Source organism: Silurus aristotelis (assembly GCF_946808225.1).
Source record: "Silurus aristotelis genome assembly, chromosome: 4".
In the NCBI taxonomy this organism is placed as follows: domain Eukaryota; kingdom Metazoa; phylum Chordata; class Actinopteri; order Siluriformes; family Siluridae; genus Silurus; species Silurus aristotelis.
The window spans coordinates 8,192,628-8,216,605 of NC_139577.1; the positions used below are offsets into that span (position 1 = coordinate 8,192,628).

General features: G+C 43.0%; 1 protein-coding gene across 2 annotated transcripts; it reads left to right on the plus strand.

The window, feature by feature from the left end:
• Nucleotides 1-399: 399 nt before the first annotated feature.
• Nucleotides 400-23,588, plus strand: pcnx1 (pecanex 1). Of its 2 annotated transcripts, none has more exons than XM_083539835.1 (36): nt 400-779; nt 2,121-2,299; nt 2,577-2,682; nt 3,569-3,605; nt 4,068-4,136; nt 4,996-6,459; nt 6,801-6,921; nt 7,007-7,164; nt 7,323-7,416; nt 7,567-7,624; nt 7,795-8,036; nt 8,541-8,694; nt 9,076-9,108; nt 9,287-9,458; nt 10,180-10,290; nt 10,732-10,823; nt 10,991-11,100; nt 11,328-11,436; nt 11,564-11,656; nt 11,829-11,979; nt 12,181-12,322; nt 13,072-13,249; nt 13,491-13,599; nt 13,727-13,856; nt 15,291-15,349; nt 15,515-15,730; nt 16,337-16,590; nt 16,841-17,071; nt 17,174-17,274; nt 17,443-17,593; nt 17,674-17,904; nt 18,001-18,275; nt 18,394-18,530; nt 18,615-18,838; nt 20,543-20,683; nt 20,956-23,588. In XM_083539835.1, the coding sequence occupies exons 1-36, from the start codon at nt 627-629 to the stop codon at nt 21,094-21,096; spliced, it is 6,426 nt and encodes a 2,141-aa protein (XP_083395961.1). In that variant the 5' UTR covers nt 400-626; the 3' UTR covers nt 21,097-23,588. The 2 variants fall into 2 exon arrangements, with proteins under 2 accessions (XP_083395961.1, XP_083395962.1); XM_083539836.1 differs by having other exon boundaries at nt 4,071-4,136.
• The last annotated feature ends 390 nt before the right edge of the window (nt 23,589-23,978 follow it).

Here is a 23,978-nt window from a genome sequence, read left to right on the forward strand (position 1 = left end):
TATTAGAGTAATAATTAATATCAGAAGCGCGTGAGTTTGTTGTGTATTTTCGTTGCTAACTCCAGGTCCGAGTTTCTGTGTTATTCATTAATAGCTCAGACACTGTCTGATCACCTGAATATAATAGAATGTGTATTTTATGTCTCACAATAATATCTATAAACTCTTATTAAAATGCTTGTCTTGCTACAAAACTTGGCAGGATGCTAGTGTTAGCGTTTGGCTAATCAATGCTAACGATGAACCAGGCCAGTGAGTGGATATTTAAAATGACTTTAAACGTCATTTAATGTTTTTATCTCTTTATTTTATATATTTAGTTTTCTCACAGATCTAGCGCGCAGGTTATCTTGCTGAGCGAACGATTCCTCGGGAAATAAAAAAAAAACTACAGATCCCACGCGCCGACGCAATAGGAAGAGTCACGGGGGATTGTGGGAAGGGAAGGTCCTCCGCTGGAGCAGTCTACCGTTAGCTGCAGCAGGAGCGCAGACTGAAAGCGCAGATATGGAGCGCTGTTTTCCAGGCCCCGTGTCGGAGGCGAGGCGAGGCGAGGCGAAGCGGTTCTGCGGCGCTCTGACTGGGATTAATGGTCTGATGTGAATGTTTACAGGAGCTCGAAAGCGATGGGCTCTCAGACACTACAGATTCTGAGGCAGGGGGTCTGGGCTTCCGTCACGGGCGGATGGTACTACGACCCCCATCAGAACACGTTCGTCAACGCGCTACACCTCTACATCTGGCTCCTCCTATTGTGTTTCCCTTTCACTCTCTACATGGTGAGTGTGTGTGTGTGTGTGTTACATCCAAATGTCTGTCTTTGTGTGTATTAATCATCAAATTTATAGTGTTTATCTCAGTCTCTCTCTCTCTCTCTCTCTCTCTCTCTCTCTCTCTCTCTCTCTCTCTCTCTCTTCTCTCTTCTCTTCTCTTCTCTTGGTTTTGGAGGTGTAGATAATGGAAACTCCATTTCACACCTGATTTGTGTCTGTTAATGTCTTTACTCCTGATGTTTGTTTACTAGCATTAGTGTAAATCTGGTTTCATTCACACACAATTAACCTTCAAACACAGTCAGGAGTACAGTACAGACTGGGCACTGAGCTATGTTCAGGACTCATCATCCTCATTACCCTCATCATCACCCCTTATCAACATCCTCCTCCTCCTCCATATCCACATCATCACCCTCATCAACATCCTACTCATCATCATCCTCATCAACATCATCATCATCATCACCACCCTCATCAACATCCTCCTCCTCATCATCATCATCATCATCACCCTCAACATCCTCCTCCTCATCACCACCCCTTATCAACATCCTCCTCCTCATCATCATCATCACCCTCATCAACATCCTCCTCATCATCATCACCCTCATCAACATCCTCCTCCTCCTCATCACCCCTTACCAACATCCTTCTCCTCATCACCCTCATTATCATCACCCTTTATCAACATTTTCATCATTATTCTCATCATCATCATCATCACCCCTTACCAACATCCTCCTCATCATTATCAACTCTTATCAACATCTTCCTCCTCCTAATCATCATTACCCTCATCATCATCACCCTTTATCAACATTTTCATCATTATTCTCATCATCATCATCATCACCCCTTATCAACATCCTCCTCATCATTATCAACTCTTATCAACATCTTCCTCCTCCTAATCATCATTACCCTCATCATCATCACCCTTTATCAACATTTTCATCATCATTCTCATCATCATCATCATCATCACCCCTTCACATTCTCATCATCATCACCACTTATCTATATTCTCATCATTGTTCTCATCATTATTCTCATCATTATCATCATCATCGTCCTCATCATTATCATAATCATCATCATCATCGTCCTCATCATCATCATCATCATCATCACATGAACATTCTCATCATCCTCATGGTTCGTGGTGGTCAGGATGGTGGTGTCTGGTGTGCAGGGAATCCTCAGTGATTCATCACCACTTTCCTACATTTACTCTACTGTAATAAAGTGTTACACACACACACACACACACACACACACACACACACACAGACTGACTGACTGACTGTACCTGTGTATAATGTGTGTGTATGTGTGTGTGTGCAGGCCCTCCCCCCCACTATGCTGATAGTGGGAGTGTACTGTGGAGTGATTGGAGGTGTGTTTGCGCTGTTAAAGGCGGTGAACTATCGGCTCCACGCGGCGCTGGATGAAGGAGAAGTGACCAACGCAGAACAGCAACGAGACGCCACACACACACACCCAGATGAGTCTAGTGTCTCCGGGTGAGCCCCACGCACATGCACACACACACACACACACACACACACACACACACACACACACACACACACACACACACACACTCACACTCACGCATGCATAAAGACAGTGTATGTAGAGTGAAGAAGATCTGTACACTGGGAGGGTGAGATGGTACTGCTGTTCAACTCCTCACTTACTATAGTCTACACTCCTGTTAGCAGAGTTGCTAGGTAACTATAGCACCTCCTCTCTCTGTTTCTGTTTTTTTTGTGTGTGTGTGTGTGTGTGTGCGCTTAGGGATCCTGGAGGAGGGATTGAATTGGCTGATTTTGTCCGAGAGGAAACTCCACCAGTCGCCTGCAGCTCACGCAACTCCTACACAGGCATAGACTCCAACCTGCAGGTGTGTATGTAGGTTGGAGTGTGTGTGTGTGTGTGTGTGTGTGTGTGTGTGTGTGTGTGTGTGTGTGTGTGTGTGTGTGTGTGTCATGAGAGGAGTCAAGCAATCTTTTTCTTTCTTTCTTTCTTTCTTTCTTTCTTTCTTTCTTTCTTTCTTTCTTTCTTTCTTTCTCTCTCTCTCTCTCTCTCTCGCTCTCTTTCTCTCTCTCTCTCTCTCTCTCTCTCTCTCTCTCTCTTTCTTTCTTTTCACCTGTTTTTTTTCCGTCCTTTCTCCCAATGTTTCTTTAAAATTACTTTGTTCTTTACCTTCTACCTGTCCATTCTTTTCTTTTTTTCTTTTCCCTTCTTTTTCCTTCTTTTTCTTAGCTTTCCTTTCTTTTTTTCTTTACTTTTCCAACTTTTTTCCTTTCCTTTCTCATCTCTCTCTCTTCAGGAAGTACACAAGGTATAGAGTTGATTCTACTTCCTGTTATTCAGTTGGATTTTATGGTTCTGCACTGCAGTGGGAATATGTATTTATTTGTTTTAATACAGACTGAGAGACAGTGTTCAACACAATCAGAAAATGATGCTGAGTTAGAATGTGTGTGCACGGGTGTGTGTGATCTCATGAGTGTTGTGTTCTAGGGCAGTGTTTGTCCAACAGACCAAGAGACCCGTCCACATTCTCGCTAACCTGTACACCTCATTACTGTGTTAGAGAGAGAGAGTGTGTGTGTGTGTGTGTGTGTGTGTGTGTGTGTGTGTGTGTGTGTGTGTGTGTGTGTGAAATGCAGTGTGTGATTTCTCAGCATAAAGATTTTTTTTCCTGATTCTGATTGTTATACATTGAGTCCAATATATCACCACCAGTCTGCAATTAATTTTATTTTCTCTTTATGTGTGTGTAGATCACTTCCTCGCGTGGAGGTCCAGTCGCAGTAAAAGGTGAGACATGTTGAGCAAATAAATATTTTGAAGTCACATGAGCTGATAGTGAGCATCATTATTGGCTAAGAGACAGTCCTGTTAACCCTATTAGGCCACACCCTTCTTCACTGCCAGGCTCTGATCAGACCTGGTGTTAAAATCTACTCTGCATGTCTTTGTGTGTGTGTGTGTGTGTGTGTGTGTGTGTGTGTGTGTGTGTGTGTTAATGTTCTACTGCTAATGTGATATGTGTGTGTGTGTGTGTGTGTGTGTGTGTGTGTGTGTGTGTGTGTGTGTGTGTGTGTGTGTGTGTGTGTGTGTTAATGCTCTACTGCTAATGTGATGTGTGTGTGTGTTGGAGTAAGAAGAATGAGTGATTAATTCTGACCTTCCTGATACCTTTGTCCTTTCTCAATTCTCTCTCTCTCTCTCTCTCTCTCTCTCTCTCTCTCTCTCTCTCTCTCTCTCTCTCTCTGTCAGCAGGTGATGTTGGAAAGACCTCGGATGACCTCAGCCTGAGTTTAGCACCGAGCTGTAGTCAGGAACAAGGTGATGATACATCAAACATAACCACTCATAATAATAGAAACCAATCATATTACGCTAGTTATATTACAGCATTACACAAAAGTGAGTACACCCCTCAACAACTATTTTAGTGTATCTGCTCAAAGGACAATACTATAGAAATGAACCTTGGATATATTTTAGAGTGGTCAATGTGCAGCTTGTTTAGCTCTTCTGAAGCTGGCTAACAAGAAAGCCCACAAACAGTTTGCTCAAGACAACCTGTCCAAGAGCATGAATTACTAGAACTATGTCCTGTGGTCTGATGTGGCTTAGATGGTGTCAACCATGTGTGCTTATGCCCTGGTGGGGAGAACAAAGAAAACTGTGTCTTGTCTACAGTCAAGCATGGTGGTGGTAGCATCATGGTCTGGGGCTGCATGAGTGCTGCTGGTACCTGGGAACTGCAGTTTATGGAGGGAAACATGGATTCCAACATGTACTGTAACATTCCCACACGGAACATGATGCCCGCCCTTTAGAAACTGCGCCCAACGGCAGTTTCCCAACATGAAAACGACTCGAAACACACCACTGCTTTGCTGAGGAAGCTAAAGGTGATGGTGATGGAGTGGCCAAGAATGTCTCCAGACATGAACCCCTTTTCGAGCACCTGTAGGGCATCCTCAAGCGGAAGGTGGAGAAGTGCCATGTGTCCTAACATGTAACCCATTTTTTTATAAATAATTTTTTTGTGCTTCAACATAAACTAGCGGAACCCCTGCAGAACCCCCTCAAACACCCTAGGGGGCCCATGGTGTAGACGTATTATTGGTTTATTTGAGTCGATGGTATCACTCTTTATTTGTATCTTTAACCTTTGTGTTCTTTCCTCGTTTAGATCTGACATCAGAGCCTAAGATCTATGGCCTAATCTCCAACGACTCCTTTGCCTCTATGCAGCCGTCGACCTCGTTGGCCCAGGACCTGTACAGCTCCACCCCTCACCCTTTCAGCCAGTCCCTGTCCTCCTGCGACACAGAAATCCCTGCCCACTCCCAGTCTTTCCGGAAAGAGTCGTCTCGACCTCGTGGCCTCCCTCGCACGTCGAGCTCTGCCTTTCCAGATCCCTCCATCCCTGACTTTGGCCTCTACCCCCCTTCTCGTCGCAGTGGACTCGACCCCGTGTGTGAACTCGAGACGCCTCGGTTGCAGAGGGCGCTACAGAACGGGGACACGGCCGTCCCCTCCACTTCAGGACTGGACTGTTGTAAGCAACATAAAAGGGAACGGCGCAAACTGGCCCGGTCCGTTTCCAGAGAGACTGGGGAAGAATGTCAAGGTGGATCCGGACTGTACCAGGCGGAGGGTTTTCGTGGCGGGATTTCGGGTGGAAGCAGGAGGAAGAGACGTGGAGAAAAAAGCGTGGAAAGTTTGCGGAGCCTGAGTACACGCAGTAGCGGCTCAACAGAGAGTTACTGCAGCGGGACGGACCGCGACACGCACAGCACGTTAAGTAGTCTGCATAGTGAACAGACTAGCTCCACTCACGTCGAGAGTCTCATATCGCTCTCACTTGACGAGGGCGGGACAACCGAACCTAGCATAACCTCAGGAGAGGGCAATAAAAACCCTCACGCTAATGAAATTAGCCCCAAAACAGTTAACAATAATGAACATGCAACTCCTAAACATGCATCACAAACCACCAGCCACGAAGCAGAGGAGTTTAAAAAGGAAGAGAGTGGGCTAAGGACAAGCCCAGAAGTCTCTACAGACCCCACCCACCCAGGTAAGGAGGAGGAGCAAGAGGATGTCAAGTCCAAATCAGCCAGTCACTCTGATGCCAGCCATAGTGGGCGCCGACGCAGCGCTAAGAAACGAGCTAGCAGTTTTGATGCTGCCCGTTACCATGACTACACCTGCTTCCGTGGCATCGCGAAACCTCGCTCAGCCGTTTTTGCTAAAAACGACGAGGACTCGAGTGACCTGAGCGAGCTCAGCCATGCCTCCAGTCTCAACTCTGCCCATCGGACAGAGCTAAGCCATGCCCCAGTGATGTCCCAGAGAAAAGAAAAAGAGAAAGAAAGAGAGAGGGGGAAAAAGAGAGCATCTCGGCGTACGGCCAGTTCAGGAAGTGCCAAAGTTCAGCTACGTAAGTGCACCAATGATCCACAGCACCTGGGGGCACCATCCGACCCCCAACCCCTCAGCACCTCCAAATCCGACCTCGAAGCAAAAGAAGGAGAGGTGCTGGATGCTGTGTCGCTACTGGGTCGAGCCAGTCACCTGGAGTCTGTTACACGATCCAGGAACAGTTTACCCTGTCCAATCAGCATCACCGACACACATGACCCAGCCAGGGGTATATACACACACACACACACAGTTTACACTGTCCAATCAGCATCACTGACACACATGACCCAGCCAGGGGTATATACACACACACACACACACACACACACAGTTTACACTGTCCAATCAGCATCACTGACACACATGACCCAGGCAGGGGTATACACACACACACACACACACACACACACACACACACACAGTTTACCCTGTCCAATCAGCATCACCGACATACATGACACAGTCAGGGGTGTATATATACACACACACACACACACACACACACAGTGTTGACCTTGTCCACTCAGCAACACCAACACACACGATGTGTTTTTCTCTCACCTATAGCGGCGGTAAACGAGGACAGCGTGACGTTTAGGAGAGAGCGCAGCACGTTTCGGCGTCAGGCTGTACGGAGGCGCCACAATGCCGGGAGCAACACCCCCTCAATTATAGCATCGCCACTTAGGTTTTACTCTCCAGATCTTCACCCTCTTCCTATTATATAGCTCACTTTTTTTTAAAAACATCTCTCACGCTCTTTTTTTTTCCAGTCTTCAGGAAGCACTCAGTCAGGTGTCTCAGGCTTCCTCGGGGTCACAAGTCAAAGGTCAGATGAGCACTAGCGCCTCCCTGCTGGTCAGGAATGGGAGTGCACACCTGGAGGCTTTTCAGGATAAAGCATCCACTGTTGGCCTGCATGAAGACTTCGGTACACATTGCACCAGATAGACAACATTGCTAACACTAGGGTCAGATTCTCTTTACTTTTGCTCTCGCTTGCTATCTCTGTCTTTCATTTAGTGTGTGTGTGTGTGTGTGTGTGTGTGTGTGTGTGTGTGTGTGTGTGTGTGTGTGTTTTGTTAACAGGTAAACTGACTCCCTCTCTGTATGAGGTCGGAGGATGCGATGTGTCTCTCGTTAACTTTGAACCTGCGACAAGACGAGCATCCAACAACGTGTGGTGAGTGTTTACACACACACACACACACACACACACACACACACACACACACACACACACACACACACACACACACACTCTCACACACACACACAGGACACAAAAGCAAATGTAATGGGTAAAATCTATTTTTTGTTTGTCTCTCTGCAGGGACACAGATTCTCACCTCTCCAGTTCTACCTCTGTTCGTTTTTACCCTCATGACTTGGTGAGACACACACACACACACACACACACACACACACACACACACACACTGCACTACTAAGTTGATTTTCACTCTAGGGAACAGCATCAGTTTGGGGCTGTCTGGCTTTGCATCTGGCTGGGTGGGTGTGTGTGTGTTTATTTCACTGTGTGTGCGTGTTTGTGTTTTAGATCCGTCTTAATCGTCTGCTGTCAATGGACACAGAGTTGTTGGAGCACGACGGTGATATAAATTCTGACCTGCAGGAGGCCCCGCAAAGTTCACATGAGCCGACGCATAAACACACTCACACACACTCGCACACACACACCAACACACACACGGCCAAGCAGTACTATCGCTTCTCCCTGCTGCCGTATCTGTGGGTGGGTCTGCGCTTTGACAGACTCACACTGCTCGCACTGTTTGACAGGTAACACACAAACACACACGCAAACAGTGTAATAAAGCAATAAACAGTCACAGACACACAGGCAGGAAGCCAGAGAGACAAATAGATGTGCTTATGTTTAGATAGACAAACAGGCAGGAATCTAAGAGCAAGACTATCAAGTAGACACAGACAGACAGACACACATACAGACACTCAGACAGATGGACATACAGACACAGGTGGACAGACAGACACACATACATATAGGCAGACAAACAGACACAGACAGAAACTTACAGACAGACCCACAGACAGGTGGACAGACACAAGCAGGCAGACTGACAGACACCTACAGATGGACATCTATACATTTTCTATTGTTTCAGGTCTGTCTCACTGTCTACAATTCTAAAATCATTATGACTAACACATGAGCTCACTTACACACACACACACACACACACACACACTCATAGGTTTAAATATAGAAACATTATAGCCATGTGATTTGTGATTTTAATTTTGTGTGTGTGTGTTTTTGAGGAACCGTGAGATTCTAGAGAATGTTCTGGCCGTGGTTTTGGCGGTGCTGGTGGCATTCCTGGGATCGGTTCTGCTCATTCACGGCTTTTTCACCGACATCTGGGTTTTTCAGTTCTGCCTCGTCATTGCCAGCTGCCAGTACTCACTTTTAAAGGTGTGACTCTTACTCTTATTCATCTCTATCTCTCTCTTTATTTATTATCTATCTCTCTCTCTCTGGATTAATCTCTCTTTCTGTTTGTCTCTCTCTCTCTCTCTCTCTCTCTCTCTCTCTCTCTTTCTCTCTCTATCTCTCTCTCTCTCTCTCTTTCTCACTCTCTCTCTCTCTCACACACACACACACACACACACACACAGACAGACAGACACACACACACACACACACACACACACACACTCACTCTCACACACAATCTGCTGCCATTAAGTTACACTGTAGGTCAAATAAAAGACACAAGCAGTTTGTGTTTGCTTTGTCATCACCATGTGGCCCAAGTTCACACACACACTTTGTTTTGACTTTGTGCTTCCTCAGAGTGTTCAACCGGACTCATCCTCTCCTCGACATGTGAGTCTCTCTCTCTCTCTCTCTCTCTCTCTCTCTCACACACACTTTCATTTCTTATTTAATTAATTAAATTTTTTCTTTTATCTTAATTTAAAAAAAGAAGTGAATGTATTTATTATTGCATTATAAATGCAATTCTCTTTCTGTGTGTGTCTTTGTTTTTCTCTCTCTCTCTCAGGGCCACAACCGGATCATAGCGTACAGCAGGCCGGTGTATTTCTGTGTGTGTTGTTTTCTGATCTGTGTGTTCCACTATGGCAGTGTGAGCTCCAGTTCAAACACACACACACTGTACGGAGTCACACTCAGCTCATCAATGCTGCTCAGATCCACACGTGACCTTGTCATCGGTACGCACAAAGTGAAGAGTAGAGATGTTGAGGGAATGATAGCCAGATAGCCAGACGAATTAATAGCAGGATGAAGTGATAGGTGGAGGAATAAACAGGAAGGGTGATTTGATATTATTTTGATAATACTAACTAGAGGTCGACCAATATGGGTTTTAGGCGATATTTAGAAATCAGGGCAGATATAATGCCGATATGTTTGATTGATTTTCTTTTTTTTTTCCCCTTTATCTCAGAAAATCAAATTCTTAATTAATAAAATGTGATTGCCTAAAATTTTTTTAAATTGAACATTTATTGAACACAAGCCTCTACAATCAGTGTACTGGTTACCAGGTTTTTGTACCAGTGCCCACCTGTAGCCTAAACCACAGTTGTGTGAAGGCTCACCTAAATGAGAGGGGGGTTGCTTGCTTTATATATTTACAGTTTTAGCTCTTTCAGTTTTCCTCAAAGACACTTGTTTGTAAGGCAGAGTTACGTTAGTTCACGCAAGTGCAGAACGTTACACACATGGTTTGGTGTGACAGATGCATGTGCCTTATAATTGGCCTAATTTGCAGCACAATGTGCCGTTGTATATTAATTAAAAAATGCCAAAAATCGGCCTGATTAATCGGCCTGCCGATCAATCGGTCGACCTCTAATACTAACATAGAAATGCAATATCGCTCTCTTTCTCTCTCTCTCTCTCTCTCTTTCTCTCTTTCTCTCTCCCCAGTCTTCATCCTGTGTTTTCCTGTCATCTTCTTCGCTGGTCTCCTCCCTCAGGTCAACACGTTCCTGATGTACCTGCTCGAGCAGATCGACATCCACATGTTTGGAGGGAACGGTAATGCGTGCACACAAACTCACACACACACACACACACACACACACACACACACACACACACACACACACACACACACACACACACACAGAGTGACAATTATATTCCCAACATTCATCAAATGTGTAAAAAGGATGTAAAAGGGAAATTATTTAAGGATAGTAAGAAAAACAGGGAGTTTAAATCGAAGCTGCTGATTGGGTGATTGCTATGACACTCATAATGACATCAACAAACTATCAATTGGTTTCTATGCAAGTGAACAAACAGGGAGTTGAAATAAAAGCTGCTGATTGGTTGATTGCTTTGATACTCATTATGACATCATCAAACTATCAATTGGTTTCTATGCAAGTGAAAATCTCTCTCTCTCTCTCTCTCTCTCTCTCTCTCTCTCTCTCTCTCTCTCTCTCTCTCTCTCTCTCTCTCTCTTTTTCTCAGCATGTACCAGTCTTCCCTCATCCATATACAGTGTGGTGAGGAGTGTGGTTACTGTGGTGATGCTGTACGGATTTTGCTATGGATCCCTGCAGGTATCAAATAACCCTGAATCTAATTTTCATCGTTGTCTCTCTTTCTCTGTATTGTGTGTGTGTGTGTGTGTGTGTGTGTGTGTGTATATATATTCGTATAAGACATGTAGACATCTTGCATGAGTTTGATTGTCTGTCTGTCTGTCTGACTGTCTTTATGTCTGTAGGAACCGTGGGACCCTCAGCATATTCCAGTGCTGTTCTCTGTGTTTTGCGGGCTGCTCGTTGCTGTATCCTATCACCTTAGCCGCCAGAGCAGCGACCCCACCGTCCTCTTGTAAGGCTCCTTGTAGCGTCAGTACAACAACATTAGCATGAAACATCAGTATTAGCTCAGAAAATGAGCTTGAATGAGAACGAGTGTGTAGCTTGTGTAATAAACTGTGTTAGTGAAAACAAAGGTCTGTTTACGAGTGATAGCATGTTAGCCTGACCGAGATCTAAAGTACTAGCGTTAATGTGTTAGCGTGACTCAGTGTGTAAGCTGTGTGCTCTGTGCTGTAGCTCTCTGGTTCAGGCGAAAGTTCTTCCGAGTGTGTCGAAGAATCAAAACCCGGAGGATCCTCTTTCTGATGTGCAGGACCCCCTACCTGAGAAACTTAAGAACTCTGTGGTGAGAGCGCACACACACACACACACACACACACACACACACACACACACACACACACACACACGCACAGTTTGTTAATGTAATGTAAATCTTCATCCTTTGTGTGTGTGTTTGTGTGTGTGTGCAGAATGAGAGGCTGCAGTCTGATGTGATCATGTGTGTTCTCTTCGCTGTGCTCTACTTCGCCATTCACGTCAGCACCGTCTTTCTCGCCCTGCAGGTATACACACACACACACACACACACACACACACACACACACACACACACACACACACACTGTTTACATGTCACAGGATGTACCACTGATGCGATGTTTCTGCATTTTTCAGTCTCTCTTTGTGTCTTTTCTCATGTCTCTTTCTCTGTCTCTTCGTGTCTCTGTTCCTCAGCCGTTCCTGAGTTATGTGCTGTACGTGTTGGTTGGTGCTGTGGGCTTTTTCACACACTATCTTTTGCCCCAGATGAGGAAACAGCTGCCCTGGTACTGTTTTTCCCACCCGCTGCTGAAAACCAGAGAGTATTACCAGTTCGAGGTTCATGGTGAGTTCACACTGAAGTACACACACACACACACACACACACACACACACACACACACACACACACAGGGGTGTATACTTTTCTGTTTTGTGGTATCTTTTTGTGGTATCTTTCTGTTTTTTTGTTGACCGTTAATATTATACTGTATACATTTACATAAATTAAATGTCTGTAAAAAATTGTGTGTGTGTGTGTGTGAAGGTGCGGCTCATGTGATGTGGTTTGAGTGGCTCCATCTGTGGCTGATCTTTGTGGAAAAGAACGTTCTTTATCCTCTCGTCATCCTTAATGAACTCAGCAGAAGCGCGCAGGAACTTGCCAGCTCCAAGAAACTCACCACAGAGTGAGTGCGTGTGCGTGCGTGCGTGTGCGTGCGTGCGCGTGTGTGTGTGTTCCCAATGATCACCCGCGTTACAGTAATTGAGTAGTTTATTTGTGTACTTTCTAAAACGTTTTAATGATGAATTGATGGGCAGAGAACAAACGCTCTAAACTCACAAGAAAGAATGATTGAGACGTACAAGATTGACACCAGTAATGCAGACCCAGCTGAAAGCAAAGCCGCAAAATCTAAAGTCGTTCAATGCATGTGCTCACCATCTGAACTTCAAATCTGCATTTGCGATTTCTCTTATTATTATAATTGACATTATAAAAGGAGATCTTTGTTGCTGCGAAAGTGCATTAGACTGGACTGTATTTTCTTTCATTGAACTTTCATTTGTAAAGGTGTTCCTTCAGTTAAAAACAACTACTTTTTATATCCCCTTATCCTTTTTGAACTACACTAGGATCCCCCACCCCAACCCCCTTCATAGTAAATTTTACTGAGTAAATTATAAGTTAGCTACTTTTTACATTTACTTGAGTAGATATTTCGATCGCTAACTTTACTTGTTCTTAAGTAAAATGTCACTAACATTTTTAAAAATTGTATTTGAGTAGAATATTTTAATACACTTTCTAATTCTGTTAACGTCTGACCTGCACGACCTCACTCTGTTCTTGTTTGTCATTAAATTATAATGCAATAACATTTCTCTCTCTCTCTCCCTCTCTTTTTCTCTTTCTCTCTCTCTCCCCTTCACTCAGAGTGGGAGCAGTTGTGCTGAGTATATCAGGGTTGAAGTTGTTGCGTTCCTGTTTCAGTAGTCCGGCCTCTCAGTACGTCACTGTGCTTTTTACCGTCCTCTTCTTCACCTTTGACTATCAACACCTGTCTGAAACACCGCTACTCAACCTCTTCATTGTGTCCATCATCTTCAGCAAGGTCTCTTTCTTTCTCTCTCTCGCTTTCTCTCACACACACACACACACACACACACACACACACACACACACACACACACACACACACACACACACACACACATATGCCTGATATATACAAAGTCATATTAATCCAGTATTACTTGGTCCTTCATTATTTGGACTTATCATTAGATGTATATTATTGCTCATTGATGTGTGTGTGTGTTTCTGTGTGTGTGTGTGGGGGGGGGGGGGTGTAGCTGTGGGAGCTGCTGAATAAGCTACGATTTGTTTACACCTACATCGCTCCGTGGCAGATTACCTGGGGTTCAGCCTTCCACGCCTTTGCGCAGCCCTTTGCTGTACCACGTATCCTTCTTGTGTGTGTGTTTTTTTTTTTGTGTGTGTGTGTCTTCTGTTCAAAACTGAAATCTTTATCATTCCCTGTATTAAATACCAGAAAGTTTGAGGTCCTTGACTCCACCCCTTCCGTCAGATTCAGCCATGTTGTTTGTGCAGGCAGTGGTGTCAGCCGTGTTCTCCACTCCTCTCAACCCGTTTTTGGGCAGTGCCATCTTTATCACGTCCTACGTCCGACCTGTTAAATTCTGGGAGAGAGATTACAAGTAAGGCTCTTTCACCCAAACATACAACTTATTCGTGTTAATTAAGTGGTGATCAATAAGGAAGTAAACATAATTTGTTACTGTACTTAAGTAGCTTTTTCTACTTTACTTTACTAAAGTATTTCCAATTAGGGAAACTTTTACTTTGTTTCATATATTTTAAAGTCAAATATCTTACTTTTTAACACTATATTTTGTAAAATCAGCAGTTCCTTTTTATTTCTGAATGGCTAAAAACGCAGCAAGCCACCAATCAGGGTAGAGCGCAGCCTCTGTTTTGAACTTGTTTTGATTGGCGCTTGTTAGTATCTACTTATCACCAACATACAGTTCAATGTCAGTTTAACAGCAAGCAGAACATTTAGAGAGAAAGAAATGATGGAAGAAACTCCTGACTTTTTACCGTATTTTGTACCGTATTTTCTATAAGCCGCTACTTTTTTCCCACTCTTTGAACCCCGCGGCTTAAACAACGAAGCAGCTAATTTATAGATTTTTCAGGATTTTCAGGTGAACCAATCAATTCTTTATATTAAATCAGATGCGCTCCCACTGAATTGGGCCGCACCACATCATAAATATGGATGAGGTTCCTCTGACGTTTGACCTGCCGCTCACTCGGACTGTCAACAAGAAACGCGAATCATTCGTCACTCTAAAAACAACCGGGCATAAAAAAAACGCACTTCACCTTTGTTCTGAGCTGCACGGCATCGGGAGAAAAGCTTCACCGATGGTGATTTTTAAACGCACGACGATGCCAAAAGAAAAACTCCAGAGAGAAATAGTTGTGAAAGGAAGGAGGAAGACAGTGAACAATGACTTTCTTGGTAGGCTACTGTTTAGATACAAGCCGTGTAACAGACACTGTCTTTCGTTAAAGCCTGTGTAAAGTTCATTAGTTTCAATGTAGGCACCTGCGGCTTATAGACAGGTGCGGCGTATTTATGTTCAAAATAAAAACCTTTGTAAAATTCAGTGAGTGCGGCTTATATTTTGGTGCGTTTAATAGTCCGGAAATTACGGTAGTTGAAAAGAAGGTTTTGGGCTTATGATCATTCTAATGGATATCAATCAGTGTTTGACTCTTTTTAATATTTTATTAATACTCATTGATGTACTGAGTAACATTAGGAATTAGTTAGAGTCTTTTCACATGAACTTAGTTTTTTGAGATTGTGATAAAAAATGATAATAGGAACATTATAGGCATAATAAATCATAGTACCCTGGATACTCAAGTACATTTGAAGGCAAATACTTTTGCACTTTTACTCAAGTGAAAGTATTAGGGGAGCACATTTACTTTTATTGGAGTCATATTTTACAAAGTGTATCTCTATTTTAACAACTACATGGGCCGTGTACTTTGTCTACCACTGATGAAGTGTTCTTAATGTGTGTGTGTGTGTGTGTGTGTGTGTGTGTGTGTAGCACAAAGCGAGTGGATCACTCAAACACCAGACTGGCATCTCAATTAGACAGGAACCCAGGTAACACACACCTGTAATATCATTTCATACATACACGTGTACACATTTCTCTTCCTGGATTAATCTCTCTTTCTGTTTGTCTCTCTCTCTCTCTCTCTCTCTCTCTCTGTCTCTCTCTCTGTCTCTCTCTTTGTCTCTCTCTTTGTCTCTCTCTTTGTCTCTTAGGTTCAGATGATAACAACCTGAACTCAATTTTCTATGAGCACCTGACCCGTTCTTTGCAGCACTCTTTGTGTGGGGATCTGCTGCTGGGCCGCTGGGGAACCTTCAGCACCGGAGACTGTTTCATCATGGCCTCTGATTACCTCAATGCACTCGTTCACCTCATCGAGATCGGCAATGGCCTTGTCACCTTTCAGCTCCGCGGCCTCGAGTTCAGAGGTGTGTGTGTGTGTGTGTATTGATCAGGCTCTTGTTTGGCCTCAGAATCTTAAATAAATATATAAAACCTAATAAAAATTTTAAATTAGATTCGTATTTCCTAAAGGGGAAAATTGCAGGGTTCAAAAGTAATACATAGGAAAAAGCCTTGACATCTCATTAGTATTTATTTTTAATGAATTAAGAGAATGTATGTGGTTATAAAGAGTGTTTATTTTATTACTAGAGTGTGTGAGCTGTGTGGAGCATGCTGATTGGTCAGCTGCTATATGACATTAGTTTATGATGGCAAACACTATAAATTTAGTTAAAAACAGTAAGTTCTCAACGGAATATAAAACATACGGTATCAAGTGCGACCATGCATATACAGGTAGTCCCCAAGTTAAGATGGTTTAGTGATGGCTTTGTGTCTAGTACTTTCGCCAGTGGTCAATAGAGTTCAGTTGTCTTGGTGTTAGCGCGTGTAAAAATAACACATTACAGAATACTACCTTTTAATGATCACCATTTTTACGACTCCTGGGTAGGATAGGCCCTGTCTTCACTAATCATATTTTTAAGTTGGGTTGTAAGTCGGGACTACCTGTATACATGTCTGTGCAGGTACGTACTGCCAGCAGAGGGAGGTGGAGGCCATTACAGAGGGTGTGGAGGAGGACGAGGGCTGCTGCTGCTGTGATGTAGGTCACCTGCCCCACCTTCTGTCCTTTAACGCTGCATTTGTTCAGCGCTGGTTGGCCTGGGAAGTCCTACTGTCCAAGTACACCTTACAGAGTTACAGCATCACGGAGAACAGCGCAGGAGCCATGCTGCAGGTCTACGAGCTCCGCCAGATCCTTACTACCTACTACGTCAAGGTAAAGTTACATACTGACTCTCATATTCACTACTATTACACTCATGCACACTCTTCACACACACAAATCAAATAGAAAATCTAATCATTTAAATATTGCTGATTTGCACACTATATGTATTTTTTTGTAATGTTGTCTGTGTGCTATTTACTGATTATACTCTGTGTAAACATGTTTGTGTCTTCTGTGTGTGTGTGTGTGTGTGTGTGTGTGTGTGTGTGTGTGTGTGTGTGTGTGTGTGTGTGTGTAGGGAATCATTTATTACGTGGTTGCATCTCCTAAGCTGGAGGAGTGGCTCTCCAATGATGCCATGATGGAAGGTCTGAAGAACTGCAGTGAGAGGAACTATGTTGACCTTGACCCGACCTTTAACCCCAACATTGACGAGGATTACGACCACAGACTGGCCGGAATCTCTAGAGATAGTTTCTGTTCTGTTTATCTCAGCTGGATTCAGTACTGTAACTCTCAGAGACAAAAGGTGTTTATATACACACATACACACACACACACACACACACACACACACTTTTAGAGCAGATCTCACTAAACCACTGTGTCTTCCATCGCTTTGTGTCTTCAGCCACTGGAGAGTGAGAAAGACTCCACTTTGGTGTCATTGTGTTTTGGGCTGTGTGTGTTGGGGAGGAGAGCGCTCGGCACTGCAGCTCATCACATGTCCAGGTGGGGGAAACTGTCTCTCACATGCACGCGCGCACACACACACACACACACACACACACACACGCACACACACAGAGGCACAAACAGCTGTTTGTCCTGAACATATTCCAATAAATGAGAACTTGATTTAGTATGTGTTGATGTAAATGTGTGTGTGTGTGTGTTTAGTAATCTGGAGTCCTTCCTCTACGGCCTTCATGCCCTTTTTAAAGGAGATTTCCGGATCTCGTCTATGCGAGACGAGTGGATATTTGCCGACATGGAGCTGCTCAGGAGAGTCGTCGTCCCTGGAATACGCATTTCCCTCAAACTGCATCAGGTGTGTGTGCGTGTGTGTATGTTTGTGTGTTTGTATATATACAAGTTTAGTATTGCTGCTAACATTGCAGTCTGTCTCAGGATCACTTCACGTCTCCAGATGAGTATGACGAGCCGGCGGTTCTGTACGAGGCTATCACGTCTCACGAGCGGACGCTGGTCATAGCGCACGAGGGTGACCCGGCGTGGCGTAGCGCCGTGCTGTCCAACGCTCCATCGCTCCTGTCGCTACGCCACGTTCTCAACGAGGGAACCAACGAGTACAAGATCATTACGCTAAACCGCAGATACCTCAGCTTCAGAGTCATCAAGGTACACAGAGTGAGAGAGATGGATATGTTAGTTGTCGACTATGTTTTTAAATGTGTGTGTGTGTGTGTGTGTGTGTGTGTGTATGCGTACACGCAGGTGAATCAGGAGTGTGTGCGTGGCCTGTGGGCGGGGCAGCAGCAGGAGCTGGTGTTCTTGCGGAATAGAAACCCAGAGCGCGGAAGCATCCAGAACGCCAAGCAGGCGCTAAGGAATATGATCAACTCGTCATGTGACCAGCCGATCGGTTATCCCATCTACGTCTCCCCCCTGACCACTTCCTACTGCAACACACACACACAGCTCACACATACTCTTGGCGGAGCCATCAGCATTGCCAGCATTCGGAACTTCATCATCAACACGTGGCACAGGTATGTGGGATGGGTATGTGGGATGTGTGTGTGTGTGTGTGTGTGTGTGTGTGCGCGCGCGCTCTACTTATAGTGCAGGTTGTGTTGTGGTGGTGCTATTGATCCTGTGTGTGTACAGGTTGCGTAAAGGCTGTGGAGCAGGGTGTAACAGCGGAGGCAATGTGGAGGAGTGTGACATCGGAAACTCTGGGAATATAAACGACACACACCATAGAGTGACCAGCATTCACCATACTCCCACTCCACACTCACTGGGTAACACACACACACACACACACACAAACACACAGTCCCAGGTGTATTACTTGCTACTATAAATCTCTCTTTCTTTCTCATTAGGAACCAGTCAGAGTTCTCAATCTGTGCGCTCCTCTCTGGTGCGTCACTCTCCCACCCGTTCTTCTGTAGCGAGCCAGTCGTCATCGCTCCGTTACAACAGCAACGCCGACCCGACTCTGTGCAAGCGACACACACTCACTCACACACACACACTCGCCGGCCTGCTCGACCATCATCATCATCACCAACAGCCCAGGAGAGAGGATATCTCCTACAGAGTACAGGTGAGTGAGAGAGAGAGCGAAGACTTTTTACAGCATTTTTCAGTACTTTTAAGTAGGGCTGCACGATTTGGGAAAAATGTCATATGCGATATAATAAATGGTTTCATGAGTCCATTTGATTGGTTATCAAAGAAATTGCACACAGATGAGTGATAATGCTGAAATGTTTATTTGTAAAACCGAAAAGGTTTTTAAAATGAATATTTTCTTTTACAAAATGAAATAACATTTGTATTAATGTAAATATTTTTTTTTTGCAAGGTACAGCTAAATTAAATAAGACTACATTATACTTACAAATGCATACAATATACATTTTCACAAAAGTAAGATATTTTAAACATTTTGCACAAATTTTTATTTATTGTTTTATTTTTTTTATGAAAGATTGCTAAAGATTCGTTTGGTGTGGGAGTGGAGCATTGTGGTGGGAAGGGCAGAGACATGGGGGTGACAATAGGAATCTTGCCCAGGGTTCCAAAAGGCTAGAAACATCCCTGTTTACACAGGATGTAGCAGACACCCGAGAAAGAGAAAGAGAAAGAGAGAGAGAGAGAGAGAGAGAGAGAGAGAGAGAGAGAGAGAGATATGCTGGGCAGAGCTGAAGGCGTGTATGGTGATGTGTGTGGGAAAGTGGAGGTTGCCAGGTAAAGGCGTGCCAATCCGCAAGTTAAGCTAAAATGTAGCCATTTAACAGAGGTAGCGTTTTTGGCTTCAGTGTTGGTCTGCTCTGCATCCACCTTCAACTTGTCTCTGCGCTTGTAAATCACATGTCCACACATGCCACACGTGTACCACCTAAACTGAGACTTTCTGTTTTTTTGTTTTGTTTGTGCCGTGGAAAATCTGCAAACGTTTCTCAGAAATTGTGCGTCTCGTCTACACATGCCCTTAATTATTTCATAAGATCGCAACGTTTGCCGTCATATAATTGCACAAGCTGACATCGCAATTGCGATTAAAGGAATCGTGCAGCAATACTTTTTATTTTTGAAATGATGTGAATTGTTAATTTATTTATTTTGGTGGTTCTTGTCCTCCTGATCTATGAGCAGATCTTCAGTGACCTAGATGAAGTTATTTTCATTTTCTGTATTACATCAACACATTTCTATTTCTTTTCTTTTTCTGACCGTATTTAAATGGAAATATTTTCTGGATTAACATTTTTTGGCCTTTAGAGCTTGTTAAAATCTCATTTAGTTTTCCAGGTGACTCTGTACCTGATTTTACCTGATTGTACATGAACCTTCTGTATCTGATTCTGATGAATCTGAATCAGAGTTAAAGTGGGATGTAATAATCTGGATTAATTGAAGATGAAGCAGATTAAAACCAGATCACAGCTCATTCTGGCTCTTAGGATAACGAGCCGTCAGGGTACGTGAACGAATGTTGGATTTATTTTCTGAATCTTTGTTGGATGCAGTTTTACGGCTCTAAATTAGATTTTATTAAATTGTTTGCGAAATTAAACAGAAAGGGAAATGTGTAGCTCAGTGAATACAACGTTGGACTTCTGATCAGAAGGTCAAGAGTTTAAATCTCAGCACCACTGATCTGGCACTTCTGGGCCCCTGAGCAAAACCCCTAACCCTCAACTGCTCAGTTTATAAATTGTATAAATGTAATTTGCTCTGGATGATGGCTATGCCAAATGCCATAAAATATTTACTGTGTGTGTGTGTGTGGTGTGGGTGTTAGATAGTGGATGTGAATCAGGTGTTGGATGTAATCAATCTGTCGAAGCGTAAGGAACTTCTGTGGCCTGATGAGTCAATGAGGTTAAGGGCGGGGCCGAACTGCTGGAGAGACTGGGGCCCCCTGGAGGGCATGGAGGGACATGTGAGTATACACACACACACACACACACACACACACACACACACACACACACACACACACACACACACACACACACACACACACACACACACCACACCACACCACACCACACACAACACACTAGGTCTGTGTGAAAGGAAAAAAAAAGTACTGGTTGATTATACTAGGTGTATCATTATTATAGTTTACGAAGTTCTGCATATTTCTGCTGTTGTTTTAATTGTGTGTGTGTGTGTGTGTGTGTGTGTGCCTGCCTGTGTGCGCGCACGCAGGTGATTCACCGGTGGATGCCTTGCAGTCGTGACCCTCTCACTTGCTCCCCTATTGAGAAATCCATCCTGCTGGTTCAGGTGGAAGATAAACTGGTTCCCATTATAGAGACCGGAGTGATCGAACTAGGAGCAGAAGTGTAAAAAAACACACACATACCCACACACACACACACACACACAGACACACACACACACCCCATAGTGGCAAAGACAAGGATGTGCACCTCGTCCACATGTAAAAAGGATATTTTGGAAAAAAGAAAGATTATTTGTCCTCATATTGTATGTTGTAAACAGATATACTGACACTGCATTTATCATACAGGCCTTTTCCTGACACAGACATGTTACAGACTGACGCACGTTCGTGGTTTCTTTGTGTGTGTGTGTTGGGGGCTGTATCAGCCATTTTCATATGCTACATTGGAGTTTAAAGTGCCGTTTTATTGACCTTCATTTATTTTTAACCATCAAAGGGAAATTTGTATTTAATTTTTTTAAACACCGCTCAGCAATGGAATGGTTCAAGCCTTATCATGTCCAAGGATCTAAAGAACTTGGTGTGTGTCAGAGCAGCTACATTGTGTGTGTGTGTGTTTGTGTGTGTGTGTGTGTGTGTGTGTGTGTGTGTGTGTGTGTCTTGATTAACATGAGAATCTCCTACTATAGATCTAGAGCAGCTAAAGTGCTGGTATGTTCTTCTGCATCACACTGGAGATCATAATCAGATCTCCAACTTCCCCCTGAAACATTTCTCCCAAACCCTTTCAGCAAATCAACATGGTTGCTCAGATCATCATCAGTAAACACAGCAGCATCACTTTTTACTTTTGAGTTATACTCTATACTGTACACAAACATCAGCTTTATCAGTCAAGCACACACATGTTTTGAGCAAAGAAACTAATCATCAAAATCAAAAAAACAGAAAACCCACACATCCAGGCATTCACTAGTAGCCAACCCCTTCACTAGAGCGTTCAGAGTGTTCATTATTATTCATATGGAACAGTTCTGATGTTTTGGCAGCAGAAAGTACGCAAAACAACACACTAACTGTCGAATGTGGTTTTTGTTTTCGTCAATCACAGGCCAGGTCACAAGTTTACACTTTCATTTAGCAATGTTTGGGTGTTTTTTTACATTGATGCACTATCGCCACCTACAGGGCAGTCTTAATCACATGATTTAAAAAAGGCATATTTTCTAAAATATCCGTATGTGTGTTTGTGTGGACGAGGTCTCGGTCCTAAATCATGTTGCATCACTCGGACCTGCTGCATGACTGATTACACTGCACTACAAAAGCTCCGACTTTTCCTTTACTTTCTGTTCTGAGCAAGCTTCAAAGTGACTCCTTTCCCTATGTTTATGATCATCGTTCACTCACAGCAATCTTTTATTATTTTTACATTCTTTCATAAGGCCAATGCAACTGCATCACTAACAGGACAAACACTCTACTACAGCCTGTAGAGGGCGCTGCACTGGCAGTTTACAGCCTGGCTGAACTTAATGGAAAAGACAAATGTCTGATATATTAATGCAACTTATACAAGGATGCAGTGTGTAGACTATATTATTATTATTATGATTAATAATATTAATTATTTTAAGGACAGAATTTAGGCGAGTGCATCTCACACTCAGAGAGTTATATTTCTGAACACACTTAAAAACTAATGTGTGTATCAGACAAGCATTTAGTTCAGCTTATATTTTGGGACTTTTTTTTGCATATATTTCATGTCACCACATGTTTACAGATCATTACAGACTTTTATTGCAGCACTGTAGAGTTAACTGAGCTATAAAGCATTATAAGCAGTTATAATGAGTTGTGAATGTGCTTTAAAGAGCGTCGCAGATTTTGTTTCATTTCTATGCATTTTGTCAGGACTTTTCTTACACACACAAACAGTCATGGACTTTAAAGAAAAATAAATCAATTGCTTATTTGTTTTCCATGTTTACAAGGACGCTTAAAAGTTTTATTTTTTTTGTATTTGCCAAAACTTGTTCTCCAAACAGACAATAATATAAAGAGAGGTTATTAATAGCGTTGTTTGTATTAGAAACCATTATATTGAAATCGAATATTTTTACTTCAATCAACTCGTTTTTTTTTTCATAATTAATGATTCATTTATCATGACTTTTTTTTCTTTCTTTTTTTTTAATGAATGAATGAAAAACGGTTCTAGCAAGTTGCACTATTGATTTATTTTGTACGATGTGTTTTGATTTACAGCGATGCACTGCAATCCTATACGTCTTCTCACACTTTTTATTTATTAAAAGACGATTCGAATCGGCACCGGGAAAATGCAATCATCGTATCTTCTTTTTTTTTTTTGGTTAATTTACCTGCTTTTTCTCTTCATATGGTTTTTACTGAATTGTATATACAATATTATTATTATTATTATTAGAGATAAGTGTAAAGAAGGGACATGCTCTGTGCTTATACATTTTGTTACCTTTGTCATTTCTGGCTATATAAAATGGAAGGTTATTAAATGTATAACGTGTCCTTGGGGTTGAAACCGAGCCATGCTTCTGATGGACTGTTTCCCTGTTTATCTAATATTCTTTTATAAGATGGAAAAAAAGTAAATGAATTTGATTTACCAGTCCTGTCTGATTAGATTTATTTATCTGATGAATATTTCTGCTGTTTTGCAGTTGATTAAAGCTGTACTGATGCTCTAATGGGGGTTTGTTAGAGCAAACTTTGCTGTGCTAATGGGTGTATAGGTGCTGTGGATTCTACAAATCTATTAAATAGATGGCATTAGATACATTAGACTGCAAAGTGTAGATGCTTTGCCTGCTGTAAGAATACACCAGAACAGAAACATCATTCTGTACATTTCTTTATGTGGCTCTACAGTCAATAGTATTATGAATCTAGAACAGCACAGTGTGTGTGTGTGTGTGTGTGTGTGTGTGTGTGTGTGTGTGTGTGTGTGTGTGTGTGTGTGTGTGTGTGTGTGTGTGCGCGTGTGTGTGTGTGTGTGTGT

Bases quoted from the DNA above. Each gene is read 5' to 3' on its own strand.
- pcnx1 (XM_083539835.1), top strand. From the start codon at position 627: ATGGGCTCTCAGACACTACAGATTCTGAGGCAGGGGGTCTGGGCTTCC. The intron at 11,101-11,327 runs GTAAGGCTCCTT...TCTGTGCTGTAG, and splicing joins AGCGACCCCACCGTCCTCTT to CTCTCTGGTTCAGGCGAAAG. The intron at 17,275-17,442 runs GTGGGGGAAACT...GTGTGTGTTTAG, and splicing joins GCAGCTCATCACATGTCCAG to TAATCTGGAGTCCTTCCTCT.